Consider the following 21140-nt stretch of genomic DNA (forward strand, 5'->3'; position numbering starts at 1 on the left):
ACTCATAAAATTAGAATATAAAAAACATTCTCAAGCCCAGGAAGCAGTCCTAGGTGATAACGTAGTTATTGTGTATAAATATCTATACAGGAATTATTTTCTGTTTCATATAAAAAATATCAAATCGCTATACAATTTATATTATATCACTAGATTATTATCCCCAATTCATTTTTATTATATAGATGTAAACTTACGCGTTGTGGTCGGGACGTTGATCTGATGAAAAATTTGTATAGCTCATTTTTGAATAAAATTTAAATTGAAACATAGATAAAAATAAACTCATTGTAATAGTAGACTACCAATTTTACATCTCCTCTTCATTCTATCTCTGTACTAACTTTTACGTATTTACTAAACTACCAGTGAATTAATCAAGCTATTAAAGTGATGTAATCAAGAGTCAAGATCGTTTCCTATGTTGAATCAAGATTGTTTCCTATGTTTCTTAGGTTAAGAGTATTGTGTATTTGATCCTACCTATATAATACAATATCCTAACTGTCTTCTTAACCCTAACTACCATAACTAACGTAATTACCACAATTGACTAACGCGTGTAAATCCACCGCCTATTGCCGTTATAGCTCCATCGTTTGTTGCCACCATCATGTTAGCCATTATCCATTTCCGTCTTCAGTAAACATGGCTAAAGTATTGAGCTACTTGTGCGAAATCTATTTTACAAGAACCGTTATTACGGCCTAAGTCAAATCTCACTCTTCTTGTTTGTTTGATTTCTACAATTGTAGGTACAAGTCTGAATCTTCTTACATTATATTGTATCATACAAATGGTATTGTCTATTTCCCACAAAATAAAGAGACTGTCTTTATTTATTTTGAAAAGAAATATAGATAATTTGTCTGTAACTTTTAAGTACTAATTACACATTCAATTCCTTCACACATTTATCAAGCATGTTTAACAATTTTTACATAAAACATAGTTCATCTTCAATTCCATCACACATTTATCAAGCGTGTTAAACAACTTTACATAAAACATACTTCATCTTCAATTCCTTATTTATCACACTATTGCATCATACTTAATCAACAACAGGCGTATCATTCTTCATCAAAGACGGTCTAATGCTCTTTCCCGTTCTCATTAAGTTTAATAACAACAAGCTCTTTTTGGTAATATTCTCCGGCATGAACTGGTGGATACTCATGAGCATGAGGCGATTTTGCAAAATGTCCCAAGGGCTTCATCACAGCATCTGATGCGACAGAAGAAAACAACTACCAAAACAAACAAGAAGTTGATACCCCAAGTTAGTTTAGTTCATATAGAATCAAAAGTTAATGTGTAAATGCTTATTGCACTCACGGTTGAGGAAATTCTCCATAGGCTTCGATTTGCTTTCTCAGCTTCTTTTATTGCTTCGATTGTTCTTTTAGTTACCACAACTTCATGCAAACCAGCCATACACTCTCCAGCAGTTACCCATTCTAACTGTAACAGAACAATGTCCCAGATTAAACTCAGTATTCAGTATTAGCATCAGCTTTCCCAACACGTAAAATAAAAGTTCTACATTTTATAACTAAAAAAAACCAAAATAACTAACTACTACTACTGTATGTCTTAAAATGCATGGTCGGTGGTTCCGGACATGCCTTTTTCAAGTGAGCCCCTAACTTTAGAGATTTAATACATTCAATCTCTATCTTTTGGTAAGTGGCATATTGACCCCTAACTTTTGGTAATTGACAACTTTGAGCCCCATTTTTTGTAATTAATAACTTCACACTTTGTCTTCTCCAACATTTCAATTCTTTTGTTTAAACTGTTTTTACATATTTACACCGCAACGGGCAAGACATTCTATTTTTTAATCTATATCTAACCAAAGTAATGTCATGAACGTAAAATGTGTAACAAAGTCAAAAACGCATCACGTCATGCACGGGCACCACACATTGATGTCATCATCGTAACGCGTGTGACAAAGTCGCAAACGCGCCGCAACGCGCGGAACGGGTCAAAAATCTGGTTATCCTTAATTAGAAATCAAGTAACATGAATTTGAATTATCTACTAGCTTTGTTACCTGTTTTCCTGTCTGAATAAGTAGACATCCTTCTGGAACCTTTACTTCTACTTTCTCCCCATTTCTAAGCCAAATGTATAGACCAGGGAATTTACTTCTGTAATGAATTGTTAAAAAGTTAAGGTCATAATGATATCCAGCAAACACAGTACCCTCTTTGCCATGACTCCCTAAGTCACCTCCTGTAGGAGAAAGAAGATGTGGGCCCTACAAAATTAACAATATGGACGGTTTAATCGCAATTCATGTAGTAAAACACTAGCCTACAAAACAGTTGGGTCCAGTCGGGCATGTCGACGGGTTAAACTGCTATTTCAGAAAAATATCAATTTGGTTGGGTCAAAACAGGTTCTAACCATGGATTCTGGTGGAGATGAGGAAAAAGAATAAAAGTAGTTTCACCTGCAATATTTTACTACAACAAAATGAACCCATTTGAATATTTGTTTTGCCTTAATCAATCCATTCTTTGAAGAATGGGGCAGAATTGTCACCCTTACAAAACAGTCATCAAATTTATCTGTTTTTCGAAAAAGTTAGATAAATGAATGGACTAACATTCTTCATAAGATTGGTGAATGCATCCTTGGGTAGACCAAATCCAACTGCAGCCATTTCAGCAACAGCCTGAACAAGTCGATCGAATTAAGTTATATGAAGCACAAGATATGAAAATAAAATCGTATAGTAAGTCATCGCAAATGATGCACCTCTACAGCAGACAAGAGTTTATAACCCCATGAATTCATGGTCTCTTCCCAGTCTGGGAAACCTTCCGGTACGATATGATCCGAGTTCAGGTCCTACATGAGAGAGACACAATCACATCATCAAAATCATCATGCAAATTAGTAATACAAAAAGATAGCTGTGGCAAATAGACGTGATAGGTAGGCTGTTAACTTGTTAAAATAGATAATTCTTTGGTTCATGACAAAGTAATGTGTGATTTATGATTATAAAAGGTTTAAATTTATCCTTTAGTAGCAATCTAACTTAGTGGTTTAACTGTATATGGCTAATTTATCATAAAATCATCATAAAAATAACACATAAAAAATTATTGAACAACGCACGGTGGACTAAAACCCGGGGTGGCTCGGGCTCGAACTCTTGACCTAGGGTCTGGGAGAACTAGTCTTCATTGCCTTTATCCACCAAATGTGGCACTAGTGGGGATTGAACTTGAGTATCCAATGAGAAGCCAAGTCTTTCTAACCACTAGACCACAAGTGATGGATAACCATATGAAAAGATGAAACAAAATAAATGTTGCCTGAGGAGACTGGAATTTACTCAGCACAAAATCGACAGGTCCACAAACTAACCAAATCTAATAATTACATGTATAAAGTGTCAATTAAATCTTAGCCGACGGCTAAAGGAGCGAGTTATATCTTAGTCGGTACAAAAAATAGGGGGCTAAATTTTAGCTAACGAGAAAAAGAAATTTCATCCACCGACTAAGATTTAGCCCTTCTTTTTCTGTGCTGGTTAAGATATTGATGAGGAGGGGATCCAAGAGTTAGCGATTTCTTACAAGGACCAACTAGATAAGGAGAAACATGGCATAAAAGGGCTCAAACTTTAAACAGTCATAACTTGGTCGACAATTAGAGTTATGAGACCCACAAGCAGGCAACATAAAGGTCTCAACAGGTCGGATCAAGTGGCAAACTCCCCATAAAAATACACCTATTTTATTGGTGTTATCATTCATTTTTACCAAAGTTATTTGAGAATAATTATCTTTGATTATTTGCTTCGGCTCTGCGTAAGATATACTCAGCTCCTTTCATCGTTGACTAAGATCTAGCGGACACTTTACAAATGTAATTGTTAGATTGGCTATTTTGTGTACCAGTTGTACTGTTTAATGTTTTTAGTGCTTGCTAAATTTCAGCCTTTTTTAGCACGTTTTTTATTGGTTGGTTTTGGATATGTTAATCTTCATAACATTAAAAGTCAATGTCTATTTTGTTAGCTTCTTGGGTCATCATATCTATTTCGGTGATTATCCCCGTAGTTTTTAGTAAACGGGTTAAAATTGACGAGTTAGTGTCTTAGTAACAAGGTGATAAAGAAATATGGTAAACCTGAAACCGAGTAACAGATGGTCTTGGGCCAATTCTCCACATGTATCGCCACTTCAGATCTGCTCCCGTTGGAATCAATGGTTGGTGCTCTTTCGGCAATTCTCTCGCCTTCTCTAGCATATCTGGAACAGCTAGACTCCGGGGTACTTCAAGTCCTCCTGGTGTTGCCCCATTCTGTAATTTTGTCACACAAAAATATGTGTAAATATTTGTTCTTCTATCCCTCAAACACAAATACCCAAGTCTAATTTTGGTTCCAAATTTTCTATTGGCTTAATCTCTTTTCTTTGAACCGCTAACTCACTCACCCACTAAATCTACAACAATACCTAACATGGGACTAAAATGTTCAACCACTTAGAAATAAACATCTTTTCTGAAACAGCCAACGAATATCAAAGCTCGGAAAGCACAACGCGTTGTGTAAATTTTGGGTCGAAGTGATTCCATGTAACGTTTTTTTTAGTTTATCACGTGTATTTTTTTTAGTTTCGTTTTTAACTTGTGTAACGTTTTTTTTTTTAAATTTAATAGATTTTTAATAGTTTTTAAATATACAATAAATACAAATTTAAATTGTGTGCCACGTGTCCCATCACGCCACCCTTTCACAACCCATCCCACTACGCCTTTTTTTGCACCACACTGCTGTTGTGACACTTGCTGGCGTTGCTACCACATGTCGCTTAACGCCCTCTTTTCAAAGTCCTCCCACTTCATATAGTCTTAGGCTACAATCGCATAATTTATTGGCCCTCCCGTATAGTCTTAGGCTACAATCGTTTAATTTATTGGCTTAATTGATCAATATATTTTGAGTTAAATGTCATTTTAGTCCCTGTGGTTTGGGTCATTTTGCCAGTATAGTCCAAAGGTTTCATTTTTTGCATGTGGGTCCAAAAAGGTTTCACTGCTGTCATTTTAGTCCACTGGGTTAACTTTATCCATTATTTCTATTAACGAGAAGGGTGATTCAGTCATTTTATATGGCCGAATTGCCTTTCTAGTTAACAGAATTACATTTAAAAATAAAACATTTACATTAAACTGGCAAAATAGCTCAAACCACATTGCCTAAAATGGCATTTAACTCATATATTTTTGTGATTGTGATGCAAAAGGTTCTTGGCAAACCACTTTGCTAATGACAGCTTGACTAAATTTGGAAAAGAAAAACAATGAGGGTAAATTTGGAACATCAACTAATTAAACCCATGCACATGCATAGATTCATCATTCATGCAAACACATAAACTATATTAACAAGTTGACCTGGTAATGTTGATGAGGACGTGCTTGGAGAAGCTTAAACTCATCAGGCATTTCGAAATACTTCTCCATCATAGAAATAAATCGATCATCGTCTTCCGCAGAACATCGTGGATCCTTGACCAACAGCGCTCCGGTTTCTGCTAAAATTCGACTGACCTCTAAGCATACCTTCTCCAGTTCAGGATTCTGGACCCTGTCCAAGCAAAACTCTCCAGATGCTGCTTCCACATACGGTGTCAAATCAATCACCGGTATATGATCCATTGCCTGATCAATCGCTGAGTGTAGAGAACATCCAATATATAATGGCGTTGAGACGAGTATGTAAAGATATTTTGGGATGATGATAGGGGATTCCTTACAGTTCTGACCACACATTTGCGGGTCTCATCTATATTAGAATATACTAGAATTCAAATCTAACCATACATGTTTGGCTCCATTCGAATATAAACAAAATACCATAGATATTGAATTCCAAAGAACTTTTTGCATGAATGGTGCTAATTTTGAATACTTGATCACAAGTGGGGCTCGGTTTGAAACTGTTACAGAAATGGGGTTGTCACCTTTGCTTTTTTTTGAACGGTGAACTTCATGTATAAGGTAACCACACTCTTCAAATCGGAGAGCCCCATATTGTCCCACTTTGGCCAGACTATGTTGTCTTAACCGGGCCCACACTGACTTCAAAGTTTGGCTTTTTTGGGCGTTCCCCCGGAAAACCATACCACTAGCTGCAACTTGACAGTCGTTGTGCCACCACAAGAGTAGAACTCTGGCGTAACACACGATGGGACAAAAACCCAGTTGGGCTCCGGAATTGGACTGACAACCTCACACAAGGCCTAGTCCAAATCCTTCATTGCCTATATCCACCCCAATATGACACAAGTGAGAATTGAGCTTGACTCCCCATTGAAAAACTAAGTCTCCTACCACTAGGCCACAAGTGGGGGGTTGTCACTGTTGCTAGCGGTGATGGAAGTTTGGGGTAAGGGTGTGCACGGTTCGGTTCGGTTCGGTTCGGAATTAGCATTATCCGTAACTGTAACCGAAGTCATCAGTTAATCGGTTCGGTTAATTCGGTTAGTTTATCGGTTTTCGGTTCGGTTCGGTTAATTTTTGGTTAATAACCAATTCAAACAAGGGCTAATTTTTTTTCTTAGAAATACATGTAATGGAGGTATAAATACATGAAAAAGATGTATAAACACATGAAATGTATGTATAAATAAATAAATGAAATGAAGGTATAAATGCATTAATAGATGTTTAAATACGTAAAATGGAGGTATGAATAAATGAAATGAAGGTATAAATAAATGAAATGAAAGCATAAATAAATGAAATAGAGGTATTATTAAATGAAATGAAAGTATAAAACATGAAATACATGAAATAGAGTTTAAAAGTTAGTAATATATAATGAAATAAATGATTCGGTTCAGTTCGGTTAATTTCGGTTAACCGACGGTAAAAAAAATAACCATTAACCGACTTTCGGTTAATTTCGGTTGGTTTTGTCGGTTTGCGGTTTGGTTTCGGTTAACGGTTCAGTTATTGCACACCCCTAGTTTAGGGAGTATGCATGGTAAGAAAAATGCAGGGAATGTCGGTATGATGAAAGAACTATAACACTTCAAATTTTGTATGAAGAAATTGATGTATTGATGATTAATTAGATTTAATGTGTGTATTTGTTATCATGCTTAATTAGCTCATGAATAAAGTCCATGGAAAGCCCACGTATTTATATATGGAAAGCCCATAAGGGCATTGGGTGTGGTCCAGTTTTCCTCAGTTTTTTCTGTGTGAGACATCAGCGAAACATCAGTTTTTTCCAGTTTTCTTCACATTTCCCTAGTTTTTCTTAGATTCCCGCAATGTCATCCAAGATTTCCTTAGTTTTCCCCAAAACCAAATTACTTTAAGAGTAAATTATTGTTTTTGTGACAATTGTGCTTTGTAAACACTGTACGATATAGAACAATATCAATTACCAATGAAATAATGTGTTTAGGTCTCAATATTTGTTTATTTGTGTTTGACAATTTCACGTTTTGATTCTAGTTCGATTTCAAGCACTGAATCACTTTCTGGAAAGTTATACGCAAACTGTTACGTAAACGTAATCAGTTTAATGGGACATACACTCCGGAATAGTGACATAAGCTTAACATGCCTTAAATAGCCTTTACATAACTTAGAAATAAGTTTTGAAGGGTTTGGTATGTCAAAAACAAGTTTATTCGATCAAAGGGACTTGTGACAAACTGCAAAAGTCTGCCAATTAATATAGCAACGTACACCCCGGAACAAGATCATAAGCTAAACATACCCTAAATACCCTTAACATAGCTTAGAAATAAGTTTTGAGGGGTTCGGTATGCGAAAATACGCTTATTTGATCATAGGGACTAAAAGCGTCAAAACTGCGAAAGTTTGCATATACGTGCATATCTCGCATTCTGACCATATCCGCACATCCAAAAATTTTGTAATCACTAAAATATTTTATTATACTGATATGAATGCAAAAATACCATTCGTCGCGTAATTTGCCGTTCGAGTTTCGTCGTAATTAACCGAAAAACGTGATCGTACGACCAAACAAACCGACATCCGTGACATTTCCAAGCATTTTCCAAGTCCCGTATGCTTTAAGATCCTTGTAGAGCCTTAAAATTTGGTTAACGGGGGTTAAACGCGTCGAAAAACAAGTTTCGGAGTTGCAGGGACCTGTTTTGACAAAAAACTGAAATTTCTGGCGTAAGTACTAGGCGAGGCGCGACAGCCAGACCATGTATTAGTCACGGGCCGCGAAGAACCATGCTGGGCAGAATCCTATTTCAGCAAAACAGCCTGCTGAACCTGATTTTAAACTTGGTTTTTGCATATTGTAGGCTGGTTTATGTGTTGATTGTTCCTTGATCATCACACAAACACATTGCAATGATCTAATTGCTCATTTCATTTTCTTTCACTCTTGCTCTGAATTGAGGCTACCACACTTTGTTGGAGGCCTCATACTTGAGCATTCTTAGTAATTTTTCCAGCCTAAGAGCATTTGTAAGTGTTCTTTCATGCTTTGCTTATTTATTTCAAGGAAGAAAGTCAAATAGTGTTTGACTTTCAGCTTTGACCATGATTTGGTCAAGACAAAGTTCGTTTGAACTTTGCAACGTGAGCGTAATCACGATGGTTATAGTCCCTTGCAACTATACCTACTGATTACTACGTTGACTAGTCGAAGTGACGAGTCAAAGTTTCGGTCAAAATGCACGATTATGTGCATTTTGCGATGAAACTATTTCCTGGTATCAAAACATTTTGTTTTGATATCAAATCAGTTTTCTAACTTAGTTAAACATGTTTTAACATGTTTAACTCGTCACTTTTAGTTTAGTGCTTGTTTAGGGTCGTAAGTCAAGCGGTCTCGACAACCGCTTAGACTTTCGAACCCGACCTGTTTAGTCGATCGTTAGGATCCGACCAAACATATTTTGTGACCAAAGTTGTATAGGGAATAACCTTCTGAGGTTATACCTTATGGTCACTTTGTTTAATTAGTTGTATGATAGGTAGTTTATATGCCTTAGGAAAATGACCAAAATACCCTTTTTGCGCATAATTTGAATTTAAGCATATGTAACCTAAATTTTGACACTTAAATTGATTATGCAACATTATTAAACATGTTAGGGCATATAATACTTATAATAGGACTAGTTAGACCATCCGAACGCGCATTGCGCAAATGACGCATTAAAGTAGCGTAGACTACCTTAACGGGTCATAACGGGTCAAAAGCACTTAGGATAGGTTTCAATTCAGAATGTAGGATTTCTTAAACCATATCATATGAGTTCCAATACTCATTTGGTTTACAAGACCTCATTCTACCCGATCTCCCGATTTAGGTCCGATTTATTAACATAGTGATCCCATACTAGGTGCCACTTGATTCCATGATTACCCGAGCTTGTTAGTTCACTTAATCAAGGATACATTGCAATCTCAAGTGAGTACATAGTTCCCCTATTTTACTGATTTCAATTGTTTTGGGGTGATTCATATGTGCTGAACCGATTCTAAATTTTCAAAAACAATTACTATGGTTTATATTAAACACAACGATTTCAATAATGTGAATGAAACTTGTTGGTGCGTTGATACATAACACGAATGACATTCATTAGCTTTGGCCGAGCCGACCAGTAGTATGTTATGGTACCATAGGATCTGAGAAATCCCGTTATTGGACTATTGCCATGGTTATGGGGTAATGTGGGTAACGACAGAACCTGATGATTTTAACAAACCCTTTGGTGGTTTGTTAGTCGATTAAAGATACCCTTTGGTGGTATAGATGAGTCAAAACACAGGTTTGAATGTGTTCAACTAGAACGACCAAAAGTTAGTTTTCACAATTAAAACACGGACGATTGAACGAATGGTTTTATAACATGAACGATTGAACGATGGTTTATAACACAAACGATTGAACGATGGTTTATAACACGAACAAGTTAAAAGATTTGATGATTGGTTTTGGATAACACGAAAGAATGATAATACGGACGAATTAACCGATTTTGAACGATGTTTACTAAATGATATAAACCAAACAAGTTTTCACACGAGACGATTTACAATTTGGTTCACAAAAGCAAATGTTTTTAGTCAAGATTCATGGTAACGAGGTTTTCACAAACCTATAACCAACTTGTTTTAGTTGGTTAATTATATTGCAATACCAAACACTTTTCAATACAAGGTTTTCGATTATTGACTCTAGTAGTCGTACGAGGTATTGCATTATGTATACAAGCCATGAATTTGGCACACTCACAAAACCTATGTACTCGCCGGCATTTTATGCTGACTTTATTTTCACATATGTTTCAGGTGTAGTAGTTTAACGATTATGATGATCTTGATGCATGCTCACATAGGATTGGACGAGGGCCTTAGTGACTTAATAACAATGAAGGACAACATGTTTGTGTTTTGTTTTTAAATAACAAGACAATGTAATAACTAAATTCAATAAAACGAAACTTCAATCCATGTGTTGTGAAACAATGATTCTGTTACGACACTCCCAGACGTTTCCGCCGCGGTTTTTGTTGTTTTAACGCGGTTGGGGTGTGACAGTTTTGACCCCTGTAGTTTAGCCAATCTAACTCTTTCAACCTAAAAAGGAATTTTTGACGTATCAGACCCTGATGTTGCATTTTATAACAATTTTAGCCCCTGACACTAAATTTGTTACTTTTTTTTTGCAATTAAGGGCAAAAGTAATTAGGTCATTATATACCTTAGGGACTGTTTTTTATAGTTACAAAGTTCTTTTAATATATAATAGATTATTAATGTCACACCCCTTTCAGAGGCGGAAGCACAAGGTGTGATCGTGAAAGGTTCTCATTGCATACGATAAGTAAACATGCTACATGATATAAAACAAACTCCAATTTGCCATTCAAATTCTAATCATCCAAAATACAAGTTTAGTTTAGAGTTTACATCTCCACAAAAGATAATGATTTAAAAAGTTTACAACTTCATTTCAAATTAAAGATTAAGGTTTTGTTTCCTATATCGCCGCTAGGAGGCGAGATATAACAAACAAATCCATCAAAAGGTGGCAATGGAGCATGGACACATAACATCTTGAAACATAAAACTACATATTGAACAAAGGAGGCCGCGAGCATTCCACTAATTTCTTGAAATACATGTAAGTTTAAAAATTGTCAACAAAAGTTGGTGTGAATTCATGCAGTTTGTAAAAAACATAAGAGTTGTATTTGTATAAAACATGGTATGTAATTGTAAAATGTAAGTTTGTGAGTTGTAAATGAAAGGAAATTGAGATCGCAAATGTTTAGCTATGACATTAACATATGTCACGACATAGGAAGCATCCAAACTAAGCATTTTTCGTCGTTTATCGACTGAGACCCAAAAGCACTCTTTGGTAAAACGAGGCTAAGAGTGAGGTTGCCTAAAACCCATTAGATCTAACCTTTCGCTCCCCGGTCTAAATGTATACGTTGATTAATGGTGCTTATGTTTCACCCTATTCGTAACATGATCTACATATCATTCCTTAGTTTTGTTTCAACATATCATAGTACATGTATCTTCCCCAAAGTTTAGAAAACAAGAAAATTTTTAAAAGTGGGGACATGAACTCACAATTTTGCGTCTTCAGCGTCTAAACTCCACCGGTATTTTCTTCGTTGCGACATAACCTATAAATGTTCTACGTACGTTAATCAACTAAACTTGTAACTTACTAAGTACAAGTTACCATCTTATCTTATGTATTCGTTTTGTTTTAATTGTGTATTGTTCTTAATGGTTACGATACATATATATATATATATATATACATATATATATATATATATATATAGAGGTCGGTTATTATACAAATAACCTAATCGTACATTATGTACGCTTCATCCACAACCGTCGGATCATCTTTCTTAAACAGCGCGTTTTTCTATTAAATTTATCAACATAGGATTAATAAAAAAGAAACCGCCAAGGTTAAAATCGTCAAATTTAAGATCAAAACACCTGATAAACGGCAAACAAAACCTCAAAAATCATAACGTAAGATCCTAAATCAAAACCAAAAACGAAATTATAACAATTAACCAAAAATCGATCGATTCCTATTCACCAAATCGATCGATTCCTATTCACCAAATTCTTCTGAGAAAATGAACTTTTGATGAATTTAGAAATTCTGGATGGACTGACTATCGAAGAAGATGATGCAGAATGTCAAATCATGTGCGAAAACGTCGACAATGCAAATGCGAATTCAGTAAAAAAAGAATTTTTTGACATTTCATATAGTTTGCGAATTCATAGGATGCACATGCGATATCAGTAAAAAGTTACGTATTCTATAAGATTTCATATAGTTTGCGAATTCATGATAATGCACATGCGATTTCAAAACTTTTCAAAAAACTCTTCATATAGTGTGCGATTTCAGATAATTTACACATGCGATATCATAAAAAAGGATATTTAAATGTTTGGTTTCTTACAGTTTGCGAATTTGTTTCGAATCAATTGCGATTTTGAATAAAGAACACTGCAAAAAAAAATTTTAAAATTACTTTGTAATAAAAATGCAAAAAAAAAACTAAAAACTAAAAATAATATTATTTTATATAAAAAACTTATTTTATTAACGATGTGACTATAATTTGACATGTAATGATGAATTTTACAATAAATACTACTAAACTTACCACCCTACCTATATAATAAATTTACTATATTAATATAAAAAACCTTGATAACTACCTTCCATATTAAGACATAGAAGACCAAATAAAACACACACAAAAACACAGACCAAACAAAAATGGCATCTGAAGATATAGAAAAAATAAAAAACATTGCAATCAAAGAGCTATTGTCAACTCGCACGTTGACAGAAATAAGCACTGATGTCAACTCTTCTCATCTGGTTCTTGATGTGCAGGGCAAAATCCTTGAACAAATCAAGAACAATCAAGCAGTATGGGAAAAGCTACTTCAAGAACCACCAACAAGCTTCAGAGACAAAGCTTTGGATCACATAAAAGAGCAATCTCGAGCTGATGACTTAGCCTTCTCTTTCCTGACAGATGCTCTAAACATTGTGAAGGAGAAGATGGAGTTCAGCTCTAATGAACGTGACAAAATCTTTGCTTCAAGTAACTAAATTTATGTTTAATCGTTTTATGGTTGTAGCCGTGTTTGACAATAACAACTATTTTGTATTTTTGATATATGTTTTGAACAAATCTTATGCTTTATTATAATTTAAAATCGCATGAATGAATTAGAGATCTTTGAACAAATCTTATGCTTTATTATAATTCAAAATCGCATGTATTAAAAGAGAAATCGCATGTGAAAAATGATATAAACTAAATATAAACTTATGCATATAAAATTGCAAGTTTATACTACTAAAATCGCATGTGAAAAATGATATACACAAATGAATATAAAATCGCATGTGTTTCGTATAAATTCGCATTTACATTTAAAAAAACATTACTCATCCTCGTCATCTTCATCTCCAGACACCTCTTCCCACTGATCTTCTTCTTCAGATCCATCATCATCATCATCATCACTACTGTAATCTTCAAAGTCATCTTCCTCTTCGTCGTCTTCACCCTCATTGTCTTTGTCTCTCACACCATCTTCAATCTGGACACCCTTCATCTTCTTTTTTCCCTGTTTACCTTGTTGTTTGGCTTTAAGCTCGACGCAAGTCCAAATGTCATGACCTTTTTCATTGCATACGCTACATGTCCTTGACCTTTTCCCTTTGCGGCTGATCATTTGTTCCTTCTTAGATTTAATCCTTCTATGCGAGCCGCGGCCTTTGTTTCTTATACCAGCCGGCACACGAACAGTAGGGGGAGCATTAGTTACTGGTTGTTGATAACCAATCAACTTTGAAAATCGGTCAAATTTTGGATCAAGTTGCTTGGTTATGTGACTCTGATCAACTCTCTCTTTAACCTACATCATTTGATCCCTCACGAAGACAAGTTGATCAAGGTCGGAAATCAAATTGCTAACCAAATACTCCCCTGTGTGGATGATTTCACGAGCAATCCGTTTAGCCTTGTGTTGCACATCCTTACCACCAATATTTAGATTGTACTTCACATTTAACTCATTGGGCACCATATCCTTCGTCCATCTCTTCGTAACATATTTGTTTGGAATTTCTTTAACACCAAACATCTTGAAAAGAAAATATATGTGTTTGCATAGCAGCCCATACTGCTCAAAACACAAACAGCTACACTGTGCAGTTACATCATTTTCAAGATTCTTGAACCACACCTATCAAATAACCAAAATAAAAAAAAAATAATAAAATGTAAAATCGCAAGTATAAACTTAACAATTTCGCATGTCTAAACAATCATGCAAGTGAATAAAATTAATATCGCATGTGCAACATAACAATTTCGCATGTCTAAAAAATTATGTAAAATAAATAAACTAAAATCGCATATGTAATGTAACAAATTCGCATATTTAAAAAACATGTAAAATACCTCCAATAAACCATCTCCATGTGCTTTAAAGTCCTTCAACAATATTCTGATACGTGGACCTTCGACTTTGGTGTCCATCGGCAAACATTCGGCAATTGTTCCATGTATCTCTAATTGCTGATCAAAAAATATAGACCTGGTGTAGATCTTAGCAGCATCTTTTTCCAATGTAGTTTGACTCCAATCAGCTGGCTCAGTATATCTTGAAATATGATCATTTTTTCTATGACTGAACCTTTGTACATCCATTGCACCATCAAAATGATTCATAAACTCTACAAGTGTGAGTTGTGAATTAGCAACCTGACAAAAAAAATGGTTCTCACTTTCTGATCTTGAAGTTGTTCTCATAAGACCTGACATTGGCTCGTGCCGGTAAAAAGCCGGAATCCACATGGATCTCATCCCAAACATATCATCAATCCATTTGTTTTCAGTAAGACCGAACTCAATCATCACCAACTTCCACTGTCTCTCGAATTCTTCGGGCTCAATCGAATCAGTCCAAACAATGTCGCACATCCTCCTTTTAACAATAAATGCATTTTATATTAGTCTATTACAAAAAACTATAATAATAAGAAATAACACCAACAAAACACAAAAATATTGCATGCTATACCTTATCTGCCACTTTTTTCATTATGTGCCACATACACAATATGTGTCTGCTAATAGGGAAAACCTCCTCAATAGCCTGTTTCATAGCAAGGTCTTGATCCGTCACTACAACATTAGGCTGCCGACCAAATGACTTCAAAAATGAATTCAGAAGCCATTTATATGATTCAATACTCTCTGATGCCAACAACCCAGCTGAGAGTGTTACATTACGATAGTGGTTGTCAATGCCTGTGAACGGAACAAACACCATCTTGTACCTGAACAACACATGCGAAATCGCGTTTATTATATGCGAATTACTAAATATCATATGCGAAACCAGGAAAAAGGCATGCGATATATTCAACACCACTCTATTGTCTACACATGCGATATTGAACACTCATTATCAAACAAACATGCGAAAATCGGTAACAAAACATGTTTGTCTTTGAAACACTTACCTGTTTGTCTTGAAGGTTGCATCGAACGATATCACATCGCCAAATTCCAAATAGTTAAGTTTGCATAAACCATCAGCCCAGAACAAACCAGTTAACCGTTTGCCATCATCAACAGAGTATTCAAACGAAAAATAAGCTAAATATTTTTTTTTTGTCAGACATCCTATTTGTTACCATGTCAGCGTCATAGTCTCCTATATAGCTGTTTATTCGCTTCCTAAAATTTTTGCAATCATCAACCGTAGCACCAACGTTCTCGAAACCACCATAACGTTTCCTCATTATATGAAAAGCTTTAACAGGACCAAGGTTTAAAGCGCCTAGTTCCCACACCATCTCCTCCTGGACATCTGACAATTGTCTGTAAGCTGGGAGCATGTGAATGTCATTTTGACATACAAACTTATGATTATGACCATCAACAAATCTCTTTACTGTATATAATCTACCATCCACAGTGCAAATCATAAGTTGAGCTTTGCATCCGGTCCTAATAGTCCCCCTGTTCCTTGTTTTGAATTGCTTTTTTGACTTCGAATGATCATCAATACACAAAGGCTTATGTCCCTCTTTAGAACAAACAAAATACTTAGTTTTGATTATACCACCACTGCATACTTCACCACCTTTCCGAATAGAAAAACCAGCTAACTTAGCATATGATTGATAAAATGCATATGCTTGTTCAATAGAGATAAATTGCATTCCAACAACCGGTGTAGCTGATGCCTGAACCTCCGGAGTGTAAACCCTTTCATCTACATGAATCAAAAATAAAAAAAAAACATAAAACGTCATATAAACCACATGCGAATTGTCTGATCAAAAACATGCAAAATGATGATATTGATTAATCTGAATTACATATGCGATTTATTACATAGTAACATGCGAAATTGCAAAAAAAAAAAAAAATCAAATGTGAAATGTAAGAGTAATAACATGCGAAGTTATACATGTTGCTTTTCAAAAATACAAAAGTGTAATCAAAACATTCAAACTACAAAAACAGCTACAACAATGCTACGATTAAACAAAAAACAATTATACGAACAATTTAGATATCTTAATTAACATAATTACCAATAGAAAACTCATTTGCAGCACTTGAACTTGAAATTGGAATTGGAATTGGATTTGCAGCTTGCGGATTTAAAACATCCTCAATCGAAACTCTCTGATAAGCAGATAATTGAGCATGATCACCGATCGGTCGATTTTCTTCAAAATCAACTTCTGTTCGTCCAGTGCTACTCTGTGGATCCATCGAAATAGACAAATTGAATGAAACCCTAACACATAAGAACGAAAACTGCAAATTGTGAATTATGGAAAATTTGAAACTGATTTGAATAATAATTACCGGGATATCAGTGTAACGAACTTCTCGTTGAATGAATGAAGAGACGAATTTGCCCTCTGGTGATTAGGTTAATTGTCTAATTTAAGCTTATTAAACCGAAATGAATCAGGACACGTGTACGCCGGTTTTTTACGTTTTACGCACCGGTCTTTTACGTTAATGTTTTTTTACGTTTTACGCGCCGGTTTTTTACGTTTTACGTAAAACTTTTTACGTTTTCTGAAAAAAAGTTTACGTTTTACGTTTTACGAAAAAACTTTTTACGTTTTACGAAAAACTTTTTACGTTTTACGTAAAACTTTTTACGTTTTACGTTTTACGTTAAAAAGTTTACGGTTGACTTTTTTTTTTTACAAAAACTTTTTTACACAAAAACGAACGCACCCAGAAAATCGTTACTCGGTAGGTGTCTCAGATAGTTTGCTATCATCATCGACGCCTCAAAAAAATATAAAAACCCAACAAACAAAAATGAAAAAGAACGAGTGGATTCTTGAAAAGTTTTGGCTCAGATTTCCCGATAATCAGAGGCTGCAGAGTGGGGTTGCGGGTTCAAAAACCTACCCTCCACCATCTTTGCCACGCCATCGTCCGTTTTTTTTTTTTTTTTTTTTTTTGCATTATTCAATAAGGCACCAGATTCAACCGATTTAAACATTCAAAAGGAAACATGAACATCTTTCAAACCCAGAAGGAAACATGAACATCATTCAAACAAAACCCAGGAAAAAGGTAACCTGTTCAAACATTCAAAAAATTCACAAATCACCATCGATCATACTAAAACCCACAGAAGGAACATGAACATCATTCAAACAAAACATGAACATGAACATCATTCAAACAAAACCCAGCAAAAGGAACATGAACATCACTCAACATATCAAAACCCACTTCAACCACTGTTTTTTACAAAACCCACCAAAATAATCAAAACCCACCAAACTTCAAGCCGAAAAAAAAACCCAAATTTTTGAATAAAAGAACCCCAATCAAAACAGAAACAGAACGAACCTTTGGGCAAATCATCAAGAATCACAAAGAGACCCAAAATTCAAGAACACCAATCGGTTCGTTTTCAGGCGATGGGGCCGACCAACCACCTCGCACAACCGTCTCCCCACAAAACCACCACCGCCTTCCGCCTCTGCACAACTCCCACCAAACCACCGCCCCCACCACCGCCTTCCGCCTCTGTTTGGGGCCACCGGTTCAGATCTGAGCAACCCTAACCCATTTCTAACCACTGCCGCCACACCCGTTCAGATCTGAGCAACCCCTCATAAAGTTTGACGGTGAAATGAAGAGAGAGAAAGTAGAAAGAGGGGGTAGCCGGGTGGTAGTAGTGATTAGATGGTGGTGAAGCAAAAATAGACAGAGTTTACCGGACGTGTGGCCGGAGAAAGAAGGGGTACGGGGGGGGGGGGGGGGAGGAGGGGCGGTTTTCATTTTAGCGGCTCCCTATATATGTGTGTATATATATATATATATACTAGCCATTTACCCGCGCGATGCGGCGGGAGTGACGATGTACAATAGGATACTCATTTACCGTTAGTTTATTAGTCGTTTCATGATATATTGTAGGGCTGATCAAGGTTCGGTTTCAAATCATAAAACCGCCAAAACCTGTCTTCGGTTTGGTTTCGCCGTCACTTTCTTTCTTTAACTTTTGGATTGTCGGTTTCAATATACAATTCGGTTTGTACACGTTGCAACAAAAGCTTCATGTCTGTGATTGAGCGGGAATACTCTTTACATTAATATAGAGCCTTTTTGCCATGTTTTTCTTTGGACGGCAAATTTCTTTTATTCCCTGCTGTCTGTGGGACTTGAACCCAAGACCTCCCCCTCCCAAAGTGTTTAAAGGCTTTACTTTTTTGCCATGTACATACCCATTGTAGGAGGAATTTATGAACGCAACAAATGATATTATTTTTTGCTAAATTCAGTTCAAAGTGTCCTGTTTATATATTGAGTAGTGTTAATATTTAATAAATGACCGGTGAGATATCGGTCAGAATATCGGTTTTCACGATATTTGTACCTTTCTTCTTAGTTCTAGCATTCATCTTTCAATTATTAGTGCTTTAAGTTTTAGTTGTTACTTGTTAGTGTTTTAGGTATTAATCAATTCCGACTTGCTACAATTGTTAGTGTTTTGCAAGTTGCTAAAGGTTAGGATACCTTTTGTCAGCAAGATGAGCAGTACTGACCCATTGCTATTCGTAAACAGCAACCCTCAAGATTTGGATATCTGAACCCCCATCACTAAACTCTATGGTATGAACGATGCGTAGTCTCTTGTGGCAACCTTTAACCGAACACAAGACAAAGAAGTGCCTTAGACAATCAATTTAAAAAGAAAATGTTATTTTATGTCAAATTGTGAATCTGCTAATAAAATTACAGTAATGATATTACCTGCAAGCATCCACCATCAGAAACAACAAGTTCATCCACTATTAGAAACCAGTCTTGAAAAGGAGGAACACAAATAACTATCAAATGAATATAAAGTAAGCGGGTCAGAAGCTACCAATAACTGGTCTAACCAGCAAAAGACTTAAAACCTTTTTACCTAATGCCTGAATAGCAGTAAATCAAGTTCGATATAAGAAATGTTAGGTTATTGTAATTATACGTTTAAATACTGAAACAATATAAATATGGATGTTAGTGAATATGGATTCTATGATATGTTTTAGTAGTCTGAAAAGGTAGTTGGAACCATTCACAGACCCTACATATAAATACATTAAAACTCAATTTTAAACTCAAGACCACCCGCACAAATATATAATTACTTATTTGTATTACATAATAGCAAAGTTGTTATAATTATGCATGAGCAACTCCTGATCCGTTTCCTTCTTTAGCTAATTTCTTTTAAAATTCTTAACAATTTAACACATTAGCATGACCTGGAGCGAGAAGCAACCAACACACAAGTGAATGGGTCAAAATTGTTATTGTTAACTATATTAAAAACATATTTAAGGAGCTGAGAAGGCTAGCCGGTTATACCAAGCTGCAAATCACATTATATCATATAATCGACCTTTGTGATCATGGCAAATGATTTGGACAAGTGTATGAATACAACTGAGTTTGTTACTTATCATTTCAAAAACACGCTTCGAATGACCCAACCCATTTCGACCATGATCAAGCACCTCCAAGTTGAACGTAATTTCTGTGGTTGCAGGAGTAATAAGAAATGGTGAGCCCTAATAAAATGTGGTGATATCAGGTCACACCATTTCTATATCACAACTCACCTTCGAGTCCCCAACCACGTCTTTTAAATGGTAATGCGTATTAAAATAGCAACGAATTTAAATTTCATTTCTATTTCACGACCAACGAGTTATCGCAAAATAAGAGATTACTGCTACAGAATATACCATTTTGCTAATACCTGTGCAAAAGAGTTCCGTCAGAAAACTATTTGCGACGATTTTTGTCGGTCATCACAATAGCCAATTCTTGTCTAAATCCCATTTTCACCTTTTAAATAATGTTTTAATAGTAACTTTGGTAAACATTTAAATAGTTTTAAATGTACATAATAATTATATACTTTGAATATATATTACCAATCTTGATGAAAGATCTTGTGGCTCTTTCGATGGTAGAACCGTAGAAGTCTTTGATTTCTTTAGTTGAAAACAAAGGTCGCTTGTTTTCATTTGGAGCCGTTAACATGGCATTTATGAGACCACCGGTGCTTGTCCCAGTAATTACATCAAAATAGTCTGCTTGTGACAACTGTCACTTTTCCGTACATTCCATACACTAATTGAACAGTAACATGTGCTTTAATAACTGTGCATGATCTAGTTTACAAGACAAATGAATTTCTGATTACTATTATATACCTACAATGGCATTTCATGTTTCAAGACTTTTATCGTTGCTACATGCAACACGATATAGTTCTAATAATGCACATAACAGAATTGGCACCATTATCAGACAAACTAAAATGTTGACGATGTTCAGTACATAGACAGACAATATTTTGAGGCCCAGTATGAGCCAGAGACGACGTATTACACTAGTATAGTGTGTAGGGAAGTAAGGACCACAAAACTGCTTTTCTAGGTGATAGTTTAAGTGCTAGGAAGTGCCTAAAACTCACCCGGGTTCTACACAATTCAGCAAAATTCAGCT

At 35.5% G+C, this 21140-nt stretch overlaps 1 protein-coding gene across 1 annotated transcript; it reads right to left on the reverse strand.

Moving 5' to 3' along the window:
- Positions 1–889: 889 nt before the first annotated feature.
- LOC110889798 lies at positions 890–5814 on the reverse strand. Its single transcript, XM_022137361.2, has 7 exons — positions 5431–5814; positions 4159–4332; positions 2773–2865; positions 2621–2689; positions 2063–2269; positions 1339–1464; positions 890–1250 (listed from the first exon to the last, which is right to left on the reverse strand). Exons 1-7 carry the CDS (start codon positions 5806–5808, stop codon positions 1095–1097), a joined length of 1203 nt encoding a protein of 400 aa, XP_021993053.1. The 5' UTR covers positions 5809–5814; the 3' UTR covers positions 890–1094.
- Positions 5815–21140: the final 15326 nt, after the last annotated feature.

This window comes from Helianthus annuus, chromosome 11 (genome assembly GCF_002127325.2).
Source record: "Helianthus annuus cultivar XRQ/B chromosome 11, HanXRQr2.0-SUNRISE, whole genome shotgun sequence".
Lineage (NCBI taxonomy): Eukaryota > Viridiplantae > Streptophyta > Magnoliopsida > Asterales > Asteraceae > Helianthus > Helianthus annuus.

Excerpts from the sequence above, each read along its gene's own strand:
- LOC110889798 (XM_022137361.2), bottom strand. The coding sequence starts at position 5,808 with ATGTGTGGTCAGAACTGTAAGGAATCCCCTATCATCATCCCAAAATAT. Across the intron at positions 4,333-5,430 it reads GTCCTCATCAACATTACCAG|AATGGGGCAACACCAGGAGG; the intron begins GTCAACTTGTTA and ends ACAAAATTACAG. Across the intron at positions 2,866-4,158 it reads CATCTGTTACTCGGTTTCAG|GACCTGAACTCGGATCATAT; the intron begins GTTTACCATATT and ends TCTCTCATGTAG.